At 45.2% G+C, this 23,457-nt stretch overlaps 1 protein-coding gene across 1 annotated transcript in view; it reads right to left on the bottom strand.

Annotated features, from left to right (window-relative positions):
• Positions 1 to 23,457, bottom strand: part of NECAB1 (N-terminal EF-hand calcium binding protein 1) — a 1,647,431-nt gene that overhangs the window by 498,181 nt on the left and 1,125,793 nt on the right. Inside the window, exon 6 of the mRNA XM_085605303.1 lies at positions 12,333 to 12,469. Coding sequence (XP_085461429.1) covers positions 12,333 to 12,469 — 137 coding nt within the window. The remainder of the gene's footprint in view (positions 1 to 12,332; positions 12,470 to 23,457) is intronic.

Genomic DNA, 23,457 nt, shown 5'->3' on the forward strand with positions numbered 1-23,457 from the left:
GTGCCTGGCAATGTCTTACACTCCCTCACCCAACTGGCCAAATGTCTCGATATCAACCAGTAGTCAATGTGAGTGTGGATGTCATGCATGTAGGAGTAATGTGTGAACTTCCTACCTGTGAGTGATCTGTGGTGCCATATGTCTAGAAGGCTTTCTCTCTGCATTATTTCCGCTATCGCCTGGGCCGCTGCTGCAGGGTGTCCTGCCGCACCCCTGATCTATTTAGCTATGGGTTCATTGTACAATTTAAATCTACCCCCATATCCTGGGTAGGTCCCCCCATAGGGGAAGACGTTCATTGAGCGAGTTGTAGTAATAGGGTCATCAAAATTCGGGCCACAGACCCACACCAGCAGGATTGCTAGGTCTCCCTTGTTACTTCGCAAGACCACATATCTGCTAGCTGAGTCAATATACACTTCCTGTAATTTCACATCTGACCCCCTGCATGCCCACACTAAAACTCCCATGGCATGTGAGGTGAAGCTCATTGCTACGTATTGGCCCCGCAGTCTATGCTGTGTGAGGACCCCGCTGTTTGGGGCAAGGTGTGTATCTTGCAATTTTGCCACATCCACCCTGTGTCTCTGCAAATAGGCTACAATTTTGTGTCTCTTCCTATGGTCATTTAGGACCCTGACATTCCATGTTACTAAATGTAGCAGCGGGGGTATCGCAGGACCCGCCGCTGCCTGATGTGAATCATCCAGGATCAATGGTGTGCTTCAGTCCACCAGCCTGAAACAGGTATCTGTCCTTGTGCAGTAGTTGTGTGTGTGTGTGTCCCTCGCAGATATCTAAGTAACGTCCCCCATCCCTGCTATGTATACCCCCAACAAGCACAGCAACACTTTCCCCCCTCCCATCCCTCCCAACATCCCCAAATGGTGTATTATAACAGAAACATGTGGTGCACACCAGTGGGCAGATGTTGCCTGCACCAGTACTTATTATCCGCTACTTTAGTGCCGCTCTCCACCATAGTTTGTGTATGTGCATATACATGCATGGCAAACTGTATGTACCCGCTCCCATCCCGCCAACCAGGGCCCAAGAGCAGATCAGGTCGATATTATCCAATCCCCATTATGTCTGCCCGGTATAGTATTGTATCAAACATGTTTGTTATGCATAGCTAATCATTCCCCAACCCATACTAGTCACCCCAACGTAAAAGTTCCAGAGGGCAGTGAAATGCCTACGTGTTGAGCAACTGGCAAGCTTTTTAGCTCATGTGACCCCCCCACCTCCAAGGCGCTTCATGTGGGAGCATTGAGGTTAAATCACTTTATGAAACGTCCTTTGAATCTTGCATGCTCTCTACCTCCCAAGTGTCTGACCTGGGGGAGTGTCTCAGCACCCCTCTGGTGCCCCTGCATTTGGGAAATTGCAGTACTTGTCTCGGGTCATTAAATATGGTTGTCTTACCATCAATCAAGACCCATAGCCTGGCAGGATATATTATGTTTTAGTAAATTTGGAGTTCTCGCAATCTCTTTTTGGCTTGCGTGAAGAGGCGACTCGCCTCCTGCACCTGTTGAGTAAAGTCTGGATACATCGCTATTTCTGAGCCCTCATACATGAGCACCTTTTATTCTCGTGCCTTCCTCAGCTGCGACTGCACTCCAGGCACAGGCCCTGGGGCCAAAGATCTGTGTGCAAATTTAACTATGAATATATCAGAGAAAGTCCCCTTCCCAGCAACTGCTCTATAAATCGCTCTATGTTGGCAATGTCCGTTGTCTCCACAAATCCTACTTTTCGTAGATTGTTTTGTCTCGAGCTTGTCTCTAAGTTCTCCGCCTTTGAATGCAAAGCTGAGAGTAGTTAAACACTTTCTTCTGATTGGTGGACAGTGGAAGTTTGTGCATCCTCAGTCTCTGATACGCGTTGCTCAACTGTGCTCTCTTTCCCTTGTGCTTATCAAGGCGCTCCGACATTGGGTCCATCCTGAATGTTAAGGCATCTGTTTTGCCGTCTATCTTCATTAGACTGCGCTGCATTGTCACCACGATATGCTTCAAGTCTGTGTCGTCTTCTGTTTCTATTTCTCCTGACGCATTGTTTTATGTGGGGTCTCCCACACTGTGCTTTTTGGGTGTCTTCCTCAGCTCGAATTGCAGCTTTGGCTATGATTTGTCTGGTTTGTCCATTGTCTTGGTAGTTAAACAGGTATGTGGCTGTGAGATTATAGCTACTGTCCCAAGCCACACCACACAGGAATCTGGGGCCACCAGTTGCTGGGGCCCCCTCAATGAGTCAGCCACGACCTTCTCTGAGTACACTGGAAGCTCCCCGCTCGTGCCGCACCACAGCAGGTGTTCCCCAGGGTCCTCCCAGTGATTAGGCGCTCTGGCCCGCTCCACCACCACACTCAGCTCACTTTCCAACGCAAGCTTGGGACCTCTCAGTGCTATCCCATCTGTGGGTTCCCCCAGATGCACCTTATCTTCGCCCCAGGGCTCGAGAGGTAGGGGGCTCAACACCTACTGTTACCAGAAAGGGTCCGCAGCCCCATCTCCAACATCTCAACTCCCTCTCTCTCTGGGGCACATGGTGATCCCAGCCACAAGTGCTTGTGCCAAACGGGGGCGGCCCAGCAGTCTCAGCCTAGGGGTCTCTAATTGTCATCTACGTAGGCCTTCATGTCCCGCGGTCGAGCCGAGCCAGAAACCACGAAGGACTGCAGGTCGCCAGGTGGTTGTATGAGGGCCCACAGCTCAGTCAACCTATGTCACGCTGCTACAGCTGGCCCCTGATCCATGAAGCAGCGGCAGGCCCCTGAGCTATCACAGGTTGCAGTAAGTGTGACGGGTGTGTGGACTGCAAATCTGCCTTCTTCATGATTTCAAGGTCCTTCGTGCGCCTCGCCCTTCTCAACATGCCCAGTCCAGCCCGCTGCCAGCGCCGTTCTCTGTTGTCTCGATTCTCTCTCTCCCTAGGTGGCACGGCGATCCCTGCTGCAGACATCTACGTGGCTTACGGGCTCGGGTGAACTGGTCCAATGATACTCCTCTGCATTTGTCAGTGAGGACTGACCGGTCCCCCGGCCAGGCCCAGTCAGGATCTACTAGGGCCTGCAGAGTGTCTAGTTGGGCCAACAGCACCAATCACTCGTCTTGGGTCAGTCACCTGTCAATCACTGTCCAAGGTCCCCATGGGTTTTCCAGTGCGCCGCTATCCATAGGTATGCAGCCCAGGCAATCCCTGCTACGACATTTTAGTTGGCATTCAGGGCATCCGGGACAGGCCTCAGAGCTAACACAGGCTGCAGCAGGACCAAAAGGGTGAGGGAGGCATCAGACCCTCAGATTTCAAGTTTTCAGGGTCCCCCAGGTATCTCACCTCACTTGGTTACATGAGAATTGAATTGCGTGCACATTGTAAACGAGGATCATGTAGGAATGCAGGGCGGCTGCTGGAGCCCACTTACTGCACGTCCATCTTGGAACCAGGCAAGCTCCGCCCCGTATTGAATTCATAATTAACTGTTGTTGTGGTCATCTCTGAATTAGCTAGACAACAACACCTTGTGGCAGACTGTCACATGCTCCGGTGTTGACAATTAAATGCCAGTGCTGAGCACCGGAAACCACTGGCTCAAATTAAGCACTCCAGATTGTACAACTGGTATGCAGCAGCACTTACTTTACATTGATATTCATACAGTATAGACATGGAATGGTGGCCAGGACTGTCTATGTAACATTAGCCGACCGACCCCTGCCCTCACCACATCTTCAACAAGGCCGACGCTGTCATCGCACCCCACCTGCGGGACATCATCAACACCTCCTTCGACACCGCGACCTTCCCGGAGAGCTGGAAGCACGCCGAACTCAGCGCTCTACTAAAGAAGCCATCAGCCGACCCCACCGACCTCAAGAACTACCGCCCCATCTCGCTGCTCCCGTTCCCTGCAAAAGTCATCGAGAAGACCGTCAACAAGCAGCTGGCCGCCTTCCTCGAGACAAACGGATCCCTCGACCTCTCGCAGTCTGGCTTCCGAGCCAACCACAGCACCGAGACCGCCCTGATCGCAGCCACCGATGACATCCGAGCACTGCTTGACAACGGAGAAACAGCGGCCCTCATCCTCCTAGACCTCTCCGCGGCCTTCGACACTGTCTGCCACCGTACACTAGTGCAGCGACTCAGCAACGTCGGAATCCAGGAGAAGGCACTGGAATGGATCATCTCCTTCCTCGCCGGAAGGACACAGAGAGTCCGCCTCCCCCCGTTCAGATCTGAAGCTACCGAAGTCATCTGCGGCGTTCCTCAAGGGTCCTCGCTCAGTCCAACCCTCTTCAACGTCTACATGAGCCCCCTCGCAGACATCGCATGCCAGCACTACCTCAACATCATCTCCTATGCCGACGATACCCAGCTGATCCTCTCCCTCACCAACGACCCCGCCACCGCCAGAGGCAGCCTTCATGAAGGGATGAAAGAGGTAGCCGAATGGATGAAGAACAGTCGCCTGAAACTGAACTCGGACAAGACGGAAGTCCTCATCCTGGGATCCTCACCCTCCGCCTGGGACGACTCCTGGTGGCCCCCCGCCCTAGGCAGCGCACCCCAACCAACAGACCACGCACGCAACCTGGGCTTCATCCTGGACTCCTCCCTCTCCATGACCAGACAAGTCAACGCCGTCTCCTCGTCGTGCTTCAACATCCTGCGCATGCTACGTAAGATCTTCCGGTGGATCCCCACCGAGACCAGGAAGACGGTCACCCAGGCCCTCGTCACCAGCCGTCTGGACTACGGCAACTCCCTTTACGCCGGAACCACCGCCAAACTCCAGAAGAGACTCCAGCGGATCCAGAACGCCTCAGCACGACTCATCCTGGACATCCCCCGTCACAGCCACATCTCCGGACACCTGAGAGACCTGCACTGGCTCCCGGTCAACAAGAGAATCACCTTCCGTCTCCTCACCCACGCACACAAAGCCCTACACAACCAAGGCCCAGGATACCTCAACAGCCGCCTCAACTTCTACGCTCCCAAACGCCAGCTTCGATCGACCGGCCACGCCCTCGCCACCATCCCCCGCATCCGAAGAGCCACCACAGGGGGACGGTCCTTCTCCTACCTCGCCGCCAAGACATGGAACTCCCTCCCGACCCACCTCCGCCTGACCCAGGACCACCTCGCCTTCAGGAAACAACTCAAGACCTGGCTGTTCGAGCAGTAGCAGACCCCCCTCCCCTAGCGCCTTGAGACCCTCTGGGTGAGTAGTGCGCTATATAAATGCCTTGATTGATTGATTGATTGATTGATTAGCTTATGTGTCCAGTATGGCTTGCGGGTTGAATATAAAAATATTTAATTGCAATAGTTGCCAACGGCATGACAACATTTCTACCAATGGGCTGTATGCCGGATGTCACAATGTGGAAGCCTATTGACCATGCTCGCATCCATTATTATCCCGCTGAATCAACCACCTCAAGCTATCTCTCTGCCGAACAGCCAAACACAGGCAAGAGCCTGCTCATCTGAATACGAAACTTATTTTGAGATATTTTGAATCTGTTTGCATTTGCTTTCACCATTGTTCTGGACAGTGTCACATGCAACAGGCATCTATAAATAGTTTTTTTTTATTTTAACAGATTCAATTCAAAGATTACTGCTACGAATGCACACACATCCATGGTGGCCACCTTTTATCAGGGTTTAATAAAATAAACTAAAATGCATTTAAAGATGGTAAATGTGTGCACCCATAGTGGCATCTGCAGCGGCATCTCTTGTAATGTTTTGAAAGCCATTCCAGGGTGGCTGAGCTGATGCTGACATTTTCAGCAGCAATCAAAAAATTATTGACAAAGTCAGCAGGTTTGATGGCGGAAACCTACTGCTTTTGTCAATGCTTATTTTTTCAGATACTAAACACCCAAACTACTCAGGGCCTAATTCACAAACAGAGATGCATATCTATGGAAAGTTAACTAGTTTTGATAGCATGTTATTAGCTTTAGGCGTCTAGCTGAATTTTGCTCCAGATCTACCACATTTCTATTAAATCAGGGCAGATGTATGAAACCATTTTGTGGTCCCAAATCCTGTGATTCACAAAACCACAGGGTTTGCAACCGAATTGATTTTAACAATGGACTAAACACATTTTGTGATTTGGAAAAGATTTTTTGCAACTCATTCTGAATCATAATTTGGTGAGCATATAAAAGCGGAATCTCTTTTCACTTGGGTTTTGGAATGAGATATATCAATGGTTTATGACCACAATTGCAGGCTTAAACCTCAATAAGTTTATAGGCACCTCAAAAGAGGTGGTAACTCATTTGCAAATTGAAAGCAGTCCCCACTTAGAATTATGTTGGGGGCCCTTGGGAGGAGTAAGTTGTGATTCTGAGGACCACTGTGTTCCCAGTTATGTCTTCTGAACACAGGCTGCTTAAAAAAACTGATCCTCTTTAGGAATGAGAACACAGGGGTGGTTGTCGGCTGTCTCTTGCAGGACAACATTCCTGTGTTTGTAGCCACTTGCATGTGGTCACAAATAGTGAGCTGCGTAATCATTATTCTTTCTGCCGATCATTCCGCGACCCACTGTGACTGGACATTTTGTGACATAACTGATAAGGTGTATTGCAAAAAGCTGGTGTGCAGTTTGATCCCACTATTTGCAACCTTCCTGGCTGCACATCGAGATCTGATTAAGAATCCGATAGGTGGTCTTAAATAGGCACCTATAGTAACATAATATATACTCAATTCCAAAGTGTGTGATCCCTACAGCTGTAGCTGTTGCAGTACATGTTGTCAAGCTAAAGCTTTATCTCTTAGAAGTTTGGGCTTGCGGATACTTCACTGGACATATGGAGAATGAACTGCAAGATACTTAGAACAGTGTCATTAGAGAGTTGAAAGATATATGGGTTCATCACTCCTGGACCTGGGAAATAGTCTTATTTGATAGATGAGTGTAAATGTTGTAGATAAACCTAGCTGGCCTGACAGGGGCATGGCAGTGATTAGGTACTATCTGATGTTTTAGGTTTCTCTGATGTGCTTTTTGGTTTTGCATTGCTCTTAGCTCTATCATAATCCTCATAGAGTGAGGAATACATAAACTACTGTTTTTCTTCACCAAGCTGTCAATAGCTCTTTTTAGTGTGATGTTTTTGGGTTCATCACACAAATTTCACACACTGGGTTGGAGGCATAACATGCTAATTTAAGGCATTATTTACTTGTCCAGTAAAAGAGTTTCCATGCTACTTGTCAATTCTATCAGAAAGAGAGAAAGCTTTGCCGGTTGGCCTCATGCCCATTTAAAGTACCACAAGGTATTTATTGAACTACACAGTGCTTACGAAAGAACTGGGATTAGTCCTAAACAGGGTGAGACCTGATGCACTATTACATAGTCGGGTAAGTGAAATCTAGGGAGGGCCAAGTACCTAGTCCGTAGGATAGATCACACTACATCATTATTGATGCTTGTAATTGCTGAGAGGGGTGAGAGCCCCACTCAAGTAATAATGACAACTCTTTTCAGGGAAAAAGTCACCAAATACACCTGTGCTCATCTCTCTGCTTGCTTGTTGTGTCTCTGTAGCTCAAACAGGAGATCAGGCATCTGACCCTAGGAGTCACTTTTGGGGTACTGTGTTCAAGGCAAGCAGGTCCAGTCTTCCTTCAAGGTTTAGACAGCAGGGCAGTGTTTCATCTGAGAATCCCCGGGTCCAAGAGTCTTCTGATGAGAGGTTCTGATGGTGGCACTTTTGTGTCTACTGCCAGCTTGTGTGTGCGGCACGCCCCCTTGACTAATCCTTAACTGGTTCTGGTCAGTTCTTCACATTGCCCTGGGTCTGGCTCCAGCATAGCTAGTGAAGCTAAGGGCAGGCAGGCGCAGGTGTGAGTTGCATTTGCCAGTGACACCGCAGGCATCTTGATAAATCAGGAAGGGGCTGAATACAGCGCTCAGGCTACCCATTGCAGCTCAGGATGGGCTGAGTACAACCCCCCGCAGACCTTCCTACTCAGGAGAGGAACACACTACCACACTTGTCCTCTGTCTGGAAGGAATACATATCACACCACAGGAGAGTCATTAACAATCATGTGACCTTGGACACTGGCAGAAAGGCACATTTGATTTAGGCAGAAAAATTACAACTTTCTAAAAGTAACATTTCTAGAACAGTAACTTAAAACTTTACAATCAAAGAGGATTTTAAATTACAATTCAAATGAGTGTAAAGACGTATTTCTCTATCTACTCACAAACTGAAGTCATTAGGTATTAAATGTAACACGTAACCTGGTGTTAGTCTATGGGAGAGCTAGCCTTGCAACAGTGAAAAATGACTATGTAGGTTTTTCACTGCCAGGACATGTAAAACTTAAATACACATGTCCTACTTTTTAAATACCATGCACCCTTACCTATGAGTCTACCTTAAGTGTGATGTGTGTGTATTAAAAAGGAAGTTTAGGTCAGGCAAAAGGTTTATTTTGCCAGGTTGAAATAACCGTTTTAAACTGCACAACATGTGGCAGTTGCAGGCGAGAGGCATGTTTTACAGTGCTACTTTAGTGGGTGGCACAATAGGTGCTGCAGCCCGCTTGTAGCATTTATTTTACAGACATGGGCACATGCAGCACAATTTACTAAGGACTTCTACGGAAATTAAATGTGCAAAATAGGTGTATACCAATTTTACTATGTCTGGCAGGGAGAGCACAAGCACTTTACCACTGGTTAGCAGCAGTAAAATGTCAGAGTCCTAATGTCGAAACAAACATGTTCAGCAACAAAAATAGGGTAGTGAAGGTAAAAATCTGCTGAAATACCATGCAAAAGATGGTAATTTCCAACACTGATCTATAAAGAAAGGTATATTCTATGCAATGTGTAATGAATGTGAATTTATAGGATACGCAACGGTAAATATAACAGTAACCAGTAGGAAGGTCAGTAGAGTTTAAGCAAACCTTCTCAACGTCAGCAACTATGTGAACTACTGTGTTTCGTGCCTCTGCAGATCATTCTCCCATTTGCTGAGAGAGTTGCAGTAATTGCTTCTAAAACCCATGATTGTAATTGCAGGGATGGTTTGATGACCTTATCTTTGAGAAGGTTGCAGTCACTTGAAGAGTTCATTACAGTAGCATGATTTCTTTAGCACCTTATTGATCTGAAATTGCGTTCAGAATAAAGAGGCCGCAGAGAAACAGTAGGGTCGTAAAAGTCCTCTGCATGGTCATGGACGTGCACCCTTGCCCTGAGTGCTCCAAATGCACTGAAGTCTGGACCCCATAAGCTGATTTTTGTTGTCAGAGGTTAACATAGATAAGGCGGCTGCACCCAGACGTGGACCTGTCTCACAGATTGCAGTCTTGTTGGACTGGGCAGGGTGCACAAAGCACTACCCTCCTAGCGGTGAAAGGCTACTGCTTTTACCGGATGTTGAGAAGCACAAGCGCGGTGGTGGCAGCATACCATGTAGTGATCACTAGGAATGAACAGTTCCTTTTTTAGCTATGTCAGTGGAGTCAGGTTTACAGGCGCACTTATTTTTTTAAATTCCACTGCTGTGTGCTTAACTCAGCCTTGACCTACATCGGTTTGGTGTGTAGTGCTGTGCAGTGTATGTGTGGTGTACATTTGCTGGATGTAGGTGTGCCTGTGAAGGGGAGAGGAGTTGGCCTAATGGCTAGGGCGCTCGACCTCGGACCTGGGGAACTGGGTTTGAGTCTCGGTAATGACGCTGAACATCCTGTGATTCTGGGCAAATCACTTAATCTCCCCGTGCCTAACAAAAATGAATGTGTGTCCTCATGTAACGTAACTGGTGCTATGTAAAGCGCTCTGATACCCGATAGCGGGTCAAGTTCGCGCTATATAAAACTCTGCCAAAAAAAAAAAAAAGGGTACAGCACATGGCTAATGCAGTACTATGCAGTACAAGTGTGTTATATGCATTCCTTGGGCGTATGTATGGCTGTGAGTAGTACAATACATGAAGGATGTAGTGCAGGGCATGCATGCTGTATATATGTGTTGGGTGAATGTGTACCTGTGAATAGTACAATGCATGGCTGATTCTGGGTTCCATTTTGGGAGAAACAGGGTTGCACGGTGAAACATGAGGAGATATGGGAATCCACCAGACAGACTAGTGTATTGCTGCATTCCTGTAAGCTGGGTGGGACTCACACTGGAGAGGGGAGAGCCAGGCTCCCCCAGTACACTTCAAAGGGTCCTCTTTGATTTAAAGAGAGGTCACAAGGAAGGGGCCAGGGCGCATCTCAGGGAGGAGATGAGGCTGATGAGAGAATCATTAAGAGTAGGGCTGAGGCTGGACTAGCCTTTCGAAACACATATCACTTGGCTGGCATCCAGTTGTGAACACCTTGTCACTTTCATGGACTGTGTTGTGTGGCTATCAGCTTTGGAGTTGCTCCTGCTGTGGCAGACTGCTTTCTGAAGGAGGAGAGGGTAGAGGAATGGGCACTTTTAAAAGGAGCAGACCCACAACATAGACTTCAAAGACTAAGACTAAGACTCTAAATGAGAATTGGTGTCTGTAAATGGACTGTAAGAAGGGAAGCTTGAGATCCCAAAAACTGTCAACTGTGAAGCAGCAAGTCAGGCTGTGCGAGGAGAAGCTCTGCAAGACTTTTGCCTGTGTCCAGGACGGGGGGAAGCAAGGCCTGGTAGTCTCCCAGCTGGGTGAGAGGACATCATCCAGGGAATCCAAGACCACCTGCTCTGGAGCACAAGTGCCTGCTTGCATGCCAAGACCAGTGCGCACTCTGAGGAAGAGGAGAGCATAGGAGGGAGCGTAGTGCAGTGGGGAATCCTGTCAAGTGGATTCACTTAGCGAGTTGTGAATAGACAGCTGCTGCACCGATCAAGTTGTTGCAAACTGGCCAGGAATTTCAGTGACCCCTGTATGCCAGAGGAGGGCTGTCGTGAAGTGCTGAATGGGTCATCGCTCGTGTACAGTGTGGAAAACCCCACAACCCCGTATGGTGGAAAGGGCCACCGGGAAGAGATTATAGTTCTGAGAGGGCTGTAGCACTTGTGCAGGGTGAGCCGGTGACCCCATATGCCATGAAAGACTGCAATGAGTACATCTGCTGTGCCAATCAGGTCAGAGATTGTGTGCAGTGGAAATATGCTGACCTCTTATGCCAGAGGAGGCCGCTGGGACCTAGCAAGTAGTGTTACCTGGATGGGATCGTCACTGAAGAAGAGAGGCTGCCGTGGGTATGCCTATGGACCTGCACTGTGCCTTAGGACCAGAGTCAGGACCTTCACACTACTCCCCGACAGCCCCCACTCGCTGTGGGAAGAACCAAAGAATTTACAGAGCTTGACATAGTCACAAAGATCCTCAGGTAGAGAGGAGCTTCACTAGCACTGAGTGCAGCTGCCTAGAACGTGTACAGAACTTACCTGAGACGACTGCTGCATCTCCTCTCATGGACGGGGTGTGTTGAGAGACTCTGGTTGTAATTATCCTGCAGGTGTGGGTCAGACTGATTTCAGGCCAGTTGAACCCGGTAGGAACTTGCTTGCCAGATACCCCTTCGGTGCCCTGGACACTTTTTAAATACAGAGTCGGAGTGGGACTCCTGAGACTCTGACTACTAGTGAGGCTTCACCTGAATGGTGCCTGTAGTGAATGGGGAATAACAACTATCGCTAGAGCGGGGAGGGAGTGGGACTCAGAGAACCATCTAAAGAAAGAAGCACTAAAGCCCTCACCTCAGGTAACCTGTGGAAATTGTTTTTGCATGTCGTATTTCCCTTTGTGTCGGTAGCGGTAAAACAAAATACTCCTTTTTTCATAAAACCAAGTATGTGGCTGGACATTAATTTATTGCTGCTACTGCTGCTGCGTGTACTTTGAGTTGTGAGCCTGTGTTCACTTCTGTATCCACCTCTCACCCTAGAAGCCTTGGACTGCTTCACCCAATCTTTTACTGAGAGTCAAGTGCTGAAGGGGTAATTGGCCCAGTTGCTCAGGATCTATATTTGGCCAGGCCCCAGGACTTGAGGACTAAAAAGCCTCAGCTCCCATGGCTGGGCTCAGCAGCTCCTGCTTGCCCCGAGACCTTCTGAATGGGCATCTGCCAGGAGCCAATATTCAACGGTGTATCATGTAGCCAAATATCCATAAAGAGATCTTTGATAGCATGGTGTCTTTGTTTTTAAGGCAATATAGTATACCTTATGTGACACTAAAGAACATTTTTCTGCATGGTTAGACAGTAAAGCCATCATCTGCAAGCCTGTTCTCCCGCTCCACACACACAGAGCAATGCTGAGAAATCTCTCTTACCTCTCCTGGCGCGTCTGCTCTTCTGTGGTTTCCATCGCACACTCAAGAGAGTTCTGTAAAGACTGCAGCTGACTCACTGTTTCCTTCAGCAAAAACCGAGTCACAAACTGCTGCAAGTTCGTAGCTTCTTGATAGTCCTACAAATTGCAAAACTTAGTTGAAGTTATTCAAGTAGTGGAAATGAAGTCACATTTAAATTATTAACGGAGTGAAGAAAATGAAATAATAAAAACTTGTCCGGTTATAAGGCATGGTCAAAGAGGTAGGGTGGCCGGGTTTTGAGGAGAGAAAACAGGGACAGGTCAGACATAAAAATTAGGAGTAAAGCCTTAAGTCTTCCTTCTATATATGGCCAGTCCCGTTTTTTGCGTAGCCTTGTAAATATGTACACATACATACATAAACACACACACACACTAGGCTTTTAATTGTATGTGTGTTTATATATGTATTGCCACACACACACACACACACACCTTGTAAGTGTGTGTGTATGTGTATGTATACGTCTGTGTATATCTTTTTATGGCGGGACCCTTCCATGCTGTGAGCTCCCCCTGCCCTCCTCCCCAGTCTTTCTCTGCTGGGAGCAGGTGCCGCCCCCCTCCTGTGCTGCCTGACAGAAACAGATACATTACTTAAAACATTTCAGTCTTCAGAGGCGCCTGTAAATGGAGCGTGTATCTGCTACGCAGAATGTGTTCTGACCTTTGTCCCAAAAACCTGGACATTTACCTGAAATTAAGAAAAGTGTCTAGATCTGGTTTCATTTTGATATCTGCTTCTTTTATTGCAGCTGGACATCTAGTCCCAAGGGATGCCTGGACCTTACAATCACATTATTTTTTCAGCTGGTTTGTTTTCTTTGGCATTTCCTTCTTGAACTTGGGTTTGCTTGACCCCATGTACATTATTTTAATTTATTTGTTTAATTTTGTTCATTGTTGCCTGGTCTGCCTTGTGTTGGTTGGTGACTGGTGCCCTTCTCTCATGGACAGCTGTTAAAAGCTACCACTCCAATTGGTGTGGACAGTAGGCCCTCCTAAAGCTGGTCCATCTGGATCCGTCCATGCCCAAATGTAGCCAGTGGCTTTCCATTCCATTCTTAATAAGGCCTATTAATACTACAACTGCAAGTTTCTGGTTTCACTGTTTTCTTCCAGCTACACTTTAAATACCTAATCAATTTATTTTCTTCACAGAGGTGACCTATACCATCTGGTGCCACATAAAAAACATGCATCTGGGTTATAGCCTACCTAGCAGCTAGAGCTAAAAGAGAACATTATTAAGACATCAGTCTTATTAATGCCAGGTAATCATCTTTGTGCCCGTTTGTTTTTCCTTTCAGACCCTTCATCCCATGGACCTACTCTTTCATGTCTGACCGGACTTATGATAACATGCCTGTGTTGACTCTCTAACGGATTGCCCTCTATAAACGGCCCACTATTTGTTTGGTAAGCGTCTTTACCTTCAATCTATAGGCTTATCTGCAACAGTGCCTGAATTGTATTCCAGCATACCTTACCTTGGGGTTTTGTTTATCCCCCCTCAGAAATACCGTCTGTACACTACTTTGATAGCCTTAGATATACTCACTTTCCAGACCCCGGGCTACCCTCTCGGAACGGATCTCTTTACTGTCTACAGAACCCAGACCACCTCTGATTGGAGCTTAACCTGGGTATGATTCTACTATTTTGAATTCTCATCTCTATTTGTTAGTCCGATTCTTTGCCCTTATTCGTATGTATCTTTCGTCAACTCACACTGTTTTTATTGACTTCCAGGGCAATTCACACCACTGAATTTTCTGTGTCTCTTCTCTTCATAGAACTGATGTGCCCTATCTGATGCTTGCTTAGTGTTGCCCCTATATCATATAGAAGAATTGATCTGTAAAGAGTTCCGTTGAGTGAAAGGTATTGTCTTCACTCTAACATATCTCCCTTTTTCCTGAACGTCCCTGGATTTGTCTTTTGAATAATCAGTCGTTCTTGCACTTCCCTGACTTCATCTTATCTGCATCACGGGTGTACATTTACTATTCTTCCTTTCCTCCCTGCAATCCTGATTATCTCTACCCAGGCTTCATCCCTTTGGGTGCACTTCTACTCCATTCTTTCTATAGCCACTCACCAGTTTAGTTTTAATCTATTTATACTTTCTTTCGCCACCTTGGGCCTCTGTGATATTTTGCAGCTCTTTATTTCTTTATACATATTTTATCTCCTTCATTTATTAGTCTACCCCATGAAACATTGAAGGCGACAGTCTGATGTAAAAATTTATATGGAGGAGATTGCTTTTGTCAAATAAATAACCAATGTTGATTCGCTATTATATTTTCTTTCTCTATCACATTATAATAGGCTACTTCTGTGTTTGTCCCACACGCCTTACATCGTCGTTGCCCTGATGAAGGTGTAGCTTACACCAAAACGTGCGTTGGCTTCTGCACTCTTGTGTTTATTGAAAGAAACAACCTATCTCTACGAACTGTTTATGCACGAGCCAGTATGAATTGTTACCTGTTTTGAACTTCTACCCCTTTGATGCACTTTTTAACTTTATTGACAAATTTATGTATGTTATGAGTATATTCGTATTAATTTACTCTGAAAATGAATTTGTTGTCTGAATGAGTGTTTGTATGTTTGTCGTTTTGTGTGGGACTTTATGTTCATTGATTTAAAAATAATCTGTATGCAATAGCGTTTATCATTCAGTTTTCATGTAAAAATTACCATTTTGAACATTGTGATCTAAATAAAGTACGTTTTTTATTTATCTTGTTTTGTCTGCCCTGGCCCTTGGCTTCTGCTATCAAGTTGACCCATCGTTTGGTCCCTATGAAATCAATCTAGTGTAGACAGTGGGGTTTGCTTTCCTGTGAAGACTGTAGTAAAGAACAGACACACATAGTGCACTCATTTTGGAATAACATTTAGAACTTTTGCTTAATACTGAAACATGGCTTTTGGAAAAAGTGTATCCCTCATTGATTTTGTCCCTTAGTGGTTTAAAATATTGCCATTACCATACCAATGAGAAAGGTGGCAGGATATCAGTTATGTCTCATGGGTGTCTCTCGCTTACAATTAAGACATGCAATCAATTTGGTGGTGTAAAGCCAATGTAATCTGAAAGTAGCCACGCTAAAACAAACTTGAGACTGTAAAATATCTGTAATTTGAGGGATGGTATTACTGTTGGGTGTCTAAATAATAGGACTGCTGTATGAGCTTTGAGTCTGTAAGATCTATGTAGCATGTAGACCAGCTTTGCAGTCTGAGGTTCTGGATTGTGCAATCTGTTAAACCGGAGGGATAGCTCAGAGGCCAGGGTTTAGAGAAGTTGATACCTTAGCCTGCAAACTCTATATGTGCAACTTTGGGGGTAGCTATCCTGTGTGAAGTCTGAGTCCATGTTTGCATTTGTATAAACTGATACATTACTTTGCTGGCAAAAGCTTGAATGTTCATGATTGGAGTTATGTGAACAAACCTAGTTTTCTGAAATCAGAGTCTGTTACTTCGGTTCGGACCCCAACTAGCTAAACCTCGATTCAGTGTAGAGCGCTTGGATGTCTACAAAACGTGTACACAATCATAGTGTTCCTGAAAAGGCTGCTTGGTGCCCCCTATCTTTCTTAAGTGAAGTACGTTTTGATTTTCAAGTCCCAAATATCTTTCTTCTTTTTAAGTTTACTGATGTTCAAGTCTGTCCCTACTGTTTTATGATCTATGGGTGTAGGTCTTGTAAGTTGATGGGCCCTTGAAATTAGCTTTCTTCTTTACCTGTGAATGGAGACAGGGCATTGTGCCTTGAGGATCTGAAATGTATACCACTTATTAAGTTTAAATTGTCCAGTGCAGGGTACCCAGAATTTTGTTGCCAGGGGTCCTGTAAATCTTATGATGGATGCCTGTGATCTGGCCAAAACAGGCATCAACGGCTCTAAGCTGAAGAAATACATTTCCCACAAGTATTTCTCCATTTGTTTGTGCAAAGCAACCATCAACAACGTGCTGGCAATGTACACAAATGCCTGTGCTGTGATTCAGTATCATTACATTTGTAATGGAACAATGATGAATTACTCTAATTCAGTTGAATTTAATACGTTTGGTGTTGTCATGCTTTCTCTTGATTCTTGCAGTCTTGGGGACAACCTAGTAATATCAAAGGTGAGACTAACAAGGTCATGAGGTCCTCAGTTTCATATGGTAAGTTGGTCCCCCAAGCCACCTCAATGTTATGGGTAGATCAATTCAGCAAGCAAAACATTGCTTGCAGGAGGTGGTGTGAAGGCTTGTCCATGGTGAAGTACTGCTCAATTGTTCCGGTTGCAATAAAGATAGGAATCCCCAGTCAGTGTTTTTTTATTTTACAATAAAACATTACTTTAATAGGCCTTACAAATATATGAATGCACATGAAGTAAAACAGTAGGCAGATCTCAAAAGCTACATGTCAGGATAAAACACAAATATCATACTAAAATATAGTGGCAAATCAAACACTTTAAATTATACACACACTGTATCCTGTTCAGGATCACCACTAAATGATCACAGAGACTGGGATGTTCTCAAAAGACCAAAGGAAACAAGAAAGTAGAGACTGTTGCAACCATTCACACAATGTATTCCGTTAATGATATTGTACTGTTCGCTATAAACATTTGATTGTGGATACTGTCCTATTCATAAATCAGTGAACCCGCGAAATCTCGATTTTCCAATAAAAACCTGGTAACCTAGAGGCTATTGCTAATGATAGGTAGATAATTTCAAACACCGACAAACTGCCAAAATCAAAAAATACACAAGATTAGCCTGCAAACTGAAAAGCAATGTCTTAATTTAATCAAAACAAGGTTTCTCAATTTTCAGTGTTTGGAGCTATGGAACCAGAAAAGGTGTCTCCTTCACTGTTTAGTGGTAGGATTAATCTATTTATTTAAAGGTGGTCATTTTGCGATCGGGTGGTCCGAGCAAGTCTTGAACAGTGGTTCCATTTTCTCAGATCAATCTCGGTACGGATAGGCCAGTTGGTTTTGAGTCCGCAGTTCTGAGTATATGCTCTGAAGCAACGTAAGTTGACCTTGAAACTTCTCAATTAGGCTAGTATTCAAGGAAAATCATTGATGAACCCCTGCACGACTGGGTAGGGTAACAGAAACATAAATATTAAAAGGTAGTACCTAATGTGGTATGTGCTAACCACGCCCTTTAAACCCACGTGCTCACTGTAAGTTGTACATGATATTGTCTGATTCAGTGCTTTCGTGTCATTTACCATAGTTGGATGACGGTGACTGTATTTCTTATTTAAGGTGATTTGAACCTTATGATCTGATCATGCTTTGATTAGCAAATGGAAATTAAGTTTGTCTCCATTCTGTATATTAAAAGAATGGTATGTTCAGAGGTGTGAGGCAGTCAGGACCTTAGAATCCACTGGAAGGAAGGAAAGAATGGGTAGGGAAGGAAAACTCCCGTGTTGAACTTCTCTCTGGCCGAGCATGGATGAAATGATTTAGGTTAGACTTCAAATACGGATGGAAGGCAGACACTACTCCTTCTTCAGGAATGGAGCTGGCTCTAAGTGTTGTGCCTGGGAGGCAGACTCATAAATGTTATAAAGGTAAAACATGTGGACTCCAGGATCTAAATGTGTCAAAGGGTACCTTATGGATGCTGGAAGGTATGACTGGACTGGTTTTCAAGACAATGTATATTGGTGGTGAGAAGACTGTGAATGTGGGCTGTCTAAACTAATCTAAAACAAAACCACTATCTGAGAGGAAAAGACTTTGGGAAAACACTTGGATGTTGACTGCAATGAAAAAATCTAATATATAAATGATATCTGACCTGCTTCTTGCCTGAAAAGAGTATATGGCGGTATTCCCGATCATGCATGCAGGAAGAAATCTGTATAGGGAGAAAATGATCTGGCTGAGTCTGCACGAGTTGTGCAATAACTTTAAAAATAAACATTACTTTGGTTCAATCTCTTCTACATTAACCCTCAAATGAACCGTTGCCTTAACGTTACCCCAAATCTTGGATCTAATCTTCATCCTAACATTGTAATGGTGTTAATATTAATTACATTATAGTACATTTTTAAAAAATAGAAGAACAAACACATGCTAAATACTAAACTCCAGTGATTAGAATGCATGAAATGTAATTAATGAGGACTCCCCAATCCTAAATGTTATAATGTAGAACATTTAATTAAATAAATATGTATAAATTACTTAATTAAATTAAAATATAGGGAGCCATGATCTTGAGCTTCAGATACTAAACCTGAGGTGATGTAACCTTATAGTAATGTCGGTTTCAGATTGGTTATGTTTATTAATATGTTTGTTGATCTGTAGAACAGTTCTGTAGGGTGCATGTAAAGATTCCTATGAAAAAAGTAGACCACTGAAAGTGGAGCCAATTAATATCCCATGTACAAAATAATTATGAATAATCTGACCAAACTTAACATAATGATACTAAAAACATCTAATCCTAAATTAGCCTTCTATGTTTATTGATTACTATGAGACCTTCTTATAATACAATGCTAACTCCGTCTCAAATGCAAATGTTCTTTTTTGAAAAAAGGTGAGCATATTAGTTTAATTTTCCAACATTAAACAAAGAAAACCCATTTATTCTTTTTATGTTTGGCTACCCAGACAAACCAAATTTATTTAAACAAAACCCACAGTTCAACATCCGGGTCGGTGGCTCCACTCTTGAGCTAAATCTCGGTACTGATCGGCCAGTTGGTTTTGAGTAGGCAGGCCCAAGTATAGACTCGGGAATCACTTAGGTTGTCCTTGAGACTTGTCAATTAGGCTAACATCCAGGGCAAACCATTGATGAGCTGCTGCACAGCTGTGTAGGGTAAGAGAAACATAAATATTAAGAGGTAGTAACTAATGGGCTATGTGCTAAAGTATCCTGCTCTAACGTGGGCTCCTCTAAGCTGGCTCTTGCATAGGCGGCTGGTCCTTGACTGTTTCTTCCGCTGTAGTCATTCATGCACTTCGGTAAATTCTTATTACCTGGGTTTATCTTGCCCTCCTGGTTAGGTCCAGATTCCTGCATTGGTTTTCCTTCCTGTGGTTGCAGTGTTGGGGTTTTCAGTCCTGCCCCTTCGACTGTTGATTTGCATTTGTTCATGGGAAGTAGTTTGCTTGGAGGCCTACACTAGATGTGTGTCCAGTTGTCCGGCTGCTACCCAAGTCAGGTTTTCTGGAGGACTTGTTGACTGTTTCTACCATGAGTCATGTCTGCCCTGTGGTGCCTTTTAGCATTCTGGTCTGGATTCTCCCTGGGTTTATCTCCATTCCAGCCATGATCTACTGATTTGCTTTGCGAGGAAGACATCATCCTATGGTTTGTTTTGGTCCTTACTTTTGCCCTTTCTCTGCTTCCCAGTATTCTGGGGTTCTGCGACTGGTGGTTGCTGTTCCTGTTGGCAACCTGTCTGCATTGTTCGTTTGTTGAATTAGAAGGGATGGAGTTATGTTCTCACGCTTTCTCCAGTTTTTATGCTTTCCTAGTGACTGTTTCTTTAGATCTGGCCATCCTGCAGACTTTCCTTATTCTGTTTTTTGGGTCTTTCCCTTGATGGGTTTGGGTCCTAGCTCATGTCCTGGTATTCTTTGGGTGGAGATTCATTAGGTCGAGCACCTGCTGTGCACTTCTGGGGACTTCTTATGTTTTTTCAGGTCTGGCTTTATTCTGGAGATGTCCTCTTGCTCATCTTATGGCAGGGAAGTGCCTTTGCAGTGGGGTTAAGTTCTCTCCTCGGCCTTTGCTTTGCCGGATGTGCTCTTCCAGGGCTCTGGTTCACTGATGGCAATTGCTCTAATCTAGTTTGTGTTTTAGACCTACTGAGAGTGGGTGGCGGCAACATCTTCTTGCATGTACCTTGATTTTGGCGCCTGGTCCTTTTCAAAAGGAATGGTCCCAAGGGGTTGCGTAAATGCATACCTTTCTTAGTAAGAAATTCTGACATTGCCTTCAACATTCTTACATCTATTTTGGTTTTTTAATATGCTGGCCACCTGATTCAGCCTTACATGGTGAAAATGAAGCGTGCATTGCTAGAAAAGTGTTTGGATCTGTTTTGCATCTGTTATTACTGCTGATTTTAGTAATGTTATTTCGACCCATAATAGCTGGTGGAAGGAAAAAAAACACTAAAACAGGAGAAGTGAGTGCCATTAACATTTAACTCCTATTCTGTGTTTGTGCTAAATCATGCTTATAAAGCTATTTTATTAGTACTGCCTACTATCTATTAAGCGCTTCAGGTTCTAAGATTCCACACTTTATAGTACACCGTAATGTGACCTACCATATAAAACAAGCATCATCGAGCATGTACGCTGCTGGACTTCCGGCAGAACATTCCAGCAAACAATTCACAAGGGATCAGTCAATTTCTTTGCAAGATTGATAAAGGCTTGGGGGCCTGCAATCCCCTAAAGGCACCTTTCATGCATTTTATGTTATTCTCTAACTCATGCCACTGAACCTCAATCCTGGAGAAACGAGAACCTTGAGAGGGGTTGCTGTGTTTCGTAGGGAACTGTAAATACCTCTGCTCTGCCAGGATTGTAAATGATAACCACATTGGCTTCTCCTCTTGGAAGCCTTCGCTCACTATCCTGCTATTACGTTCTAACACAGACTTGTAATACCAACTATTACGCCACTAGTTATAGTGATGCCGGGAGAGTGCATGTACAGTAAATTGATAGTGTGCAATCCGGCTTCAGACTGAACTAAAAAAATCTACATTTTTGTTGGAAGCATTTACTGTAATTTTCAACAGTATGCTTTTTTCTGTAAGATACCTAATATAGTATTACAATCACGCCTCACAAAGGGATCATATCTTTACCTGTTTAATCCCTAAAGGCTAAAACGTGTTTTCCATGAGCTAAGCCAGGGGTGGCTCCTCCACTAGGGCGGAGGAGCGTCGCCACACTGCTTTCTCGCAGTGTGAGAAACTGAAACATAAAATGGTAATAACTTCCCCTTATTACCATTTTATGTTTAGTTGCGGGTGGGCGGGGTTGCTCTGCGAGCAGGGGAGGAGTGGTGTGCCCACTCCTGAGGGCGCAATGACTGTTTGGTCGGCCCTCTGGGGCCTCCCAAACCAGTCATGCGCACTCTGCCCTTTCTCCATGCAGGCTGCAATGTGGCCTGCATGGAGAACATGGCCTCCCCGTAAGCCCTTGGCTGGGTGGCGTCCCCACCAATCACAACACTGCCATTTCAGAGTTGTGATTGGCTTAGGGCAGGAGAGGGAGGCTGCCTGCTTCCTGTTCCTGCCATAGCTGAGAAGACGCGGGACACGGCCGGCGGACAGGTAAGATTTTTATTTCTTGTTAAATGAAACCCCCCCTCCCCATGCGACCCTCTGCCCACCACCACCCGTGATTAATGCCGACCCACATAGGCATATCACGAATAAATTACAAGAGAGGACAAAATATAATTAGGAGTACTTGAGCCCACACTTACTAATTGTTAGAGAATTCTAAGAATTGCATTTCATTCCATTCCATTGTGTTTAGTTCATCTGCACTCTTGCAGAAAAAGGCAACCCTTATGGAATTAAATTTCTATCTTGGACCACGAAGAACAGTTCAGACTAAACTGCATGGTGACAGCTGTGGTGTTGTGGGCTCTAGGCCCACATGCTGGCGAAGGCTTGACACAGACACAGTATCTATAGTCATTCAACTGCCCACGAGCACGTGCACTCGGGCCCCTTTATTAGCCAGGTCACGTCACTCGTGACACCGGTGATGGATGGGTGTGGGGTGTGTGTGCGCCCACTCCCATAGGGGAGTGGCTATTAAGTCAGTGCCTGGCGAGAAATTAGAACAAGTGTCGCAGGACACAACAACAGCGTCTCTGCACCAGTATTTTTACATCCCATTAAGAATATTTGCATCTAGTTTGTAATCATTGTTGGGTTACAACAATAGCCTATAAAATTATTGATGGAAAATAGTACATTACGGGGATGTTTTCACCAAGGAATTTGTGTGACATTAAATAGACAATGAGAGCGAAGCTCGAGTTCTCTATGTCACTCAGAACCTCGAGGTGAAAAACATCCTCGTAATTCAATTTTTACCCATCTATAATGTTATGTTATGTATGCCCCCAAAGTTATCTTCCCCTGCCTTCAACTGCACCGCAGGGGCAGAGGATTAATGTGGGAGCCATACATAACACAGCTGCCTGTGTCAACAGCTGTGCTTTCTGCTTTCATTCAAAGCTGACAAGCAGCGCTGCTCTGAAAGCCTCTGTTAGAATCCGGGTTCTCTGGTTGGCACAGGTAGGTACTTGTGACAAGCAGGGAACCTTTCCTCTAGTCAGGGTAAGGGGTTACACTACTAAAACAACCCCTTCTCACCCTCTAGGTAGCTTGGCGCGAGCAGACAAGGCTTATCTCAGAGCGTTATAGGTTAAGCATTTGTGAACACATACAGTAACCAAGTGACAACACTACAAATGGACACCACACAGGTATTTATATTAAAAATAAGGATTCTTTATATAGGATTATCACAAGACCATTAAACGATTAAAAATACACAATACGGTTGCTTAGTTGGTAGAAGATTGCTTAGTTTCTCTTAAGTTCTTAAGTGCAACACTTTAAGTCAATGTACCTTAGATGCGACACGCAGGGCAACGAAAGTGTTGCAGCGATGCAGATGGGTTGAAGTTCTTGGTGCAAAAGAAATAAAGAAGGGATCTTCCAGATGCGTTACATGTCTCCGATGTTGCGAGAAGGCTCGACTCGATGCGTGAGCTACAGCGGCGTCACCCTTGACGAGATGCGACGACAGCGGCCTTGGCAGCGGCACTCTACTCCGATGTTGCGAGACGCTTCCGCTCGATGCGATGCTGCAGCGGCGACACCCCTTCTGCGAGATGCGACGACAGCGGCTCCGACGGCGGCACGCTTCTCCGTGGATGCGAGGTGCTTTTCTGGTTGCGGTGCAATGCGACAACTGCGATGGCTGCGATGGCGACACGCTTCCTCCTCGATGTGAGACTCTTCTCTCGAT

The sequence above is a fragment of the Triturus cristatus genome, chromosome 5_1 (genome assembly GCF_964204655.1).
Source record: "Triturus cristatus chromosome 5_1, aTriCri1.1, whole genome shotgun sequence".
Lineage (NCBI taxonomy): Eukaryota > Metazoa > Chordata > Amphibia > Caudata > Salamandridae > Triturus > Triturus cristatus.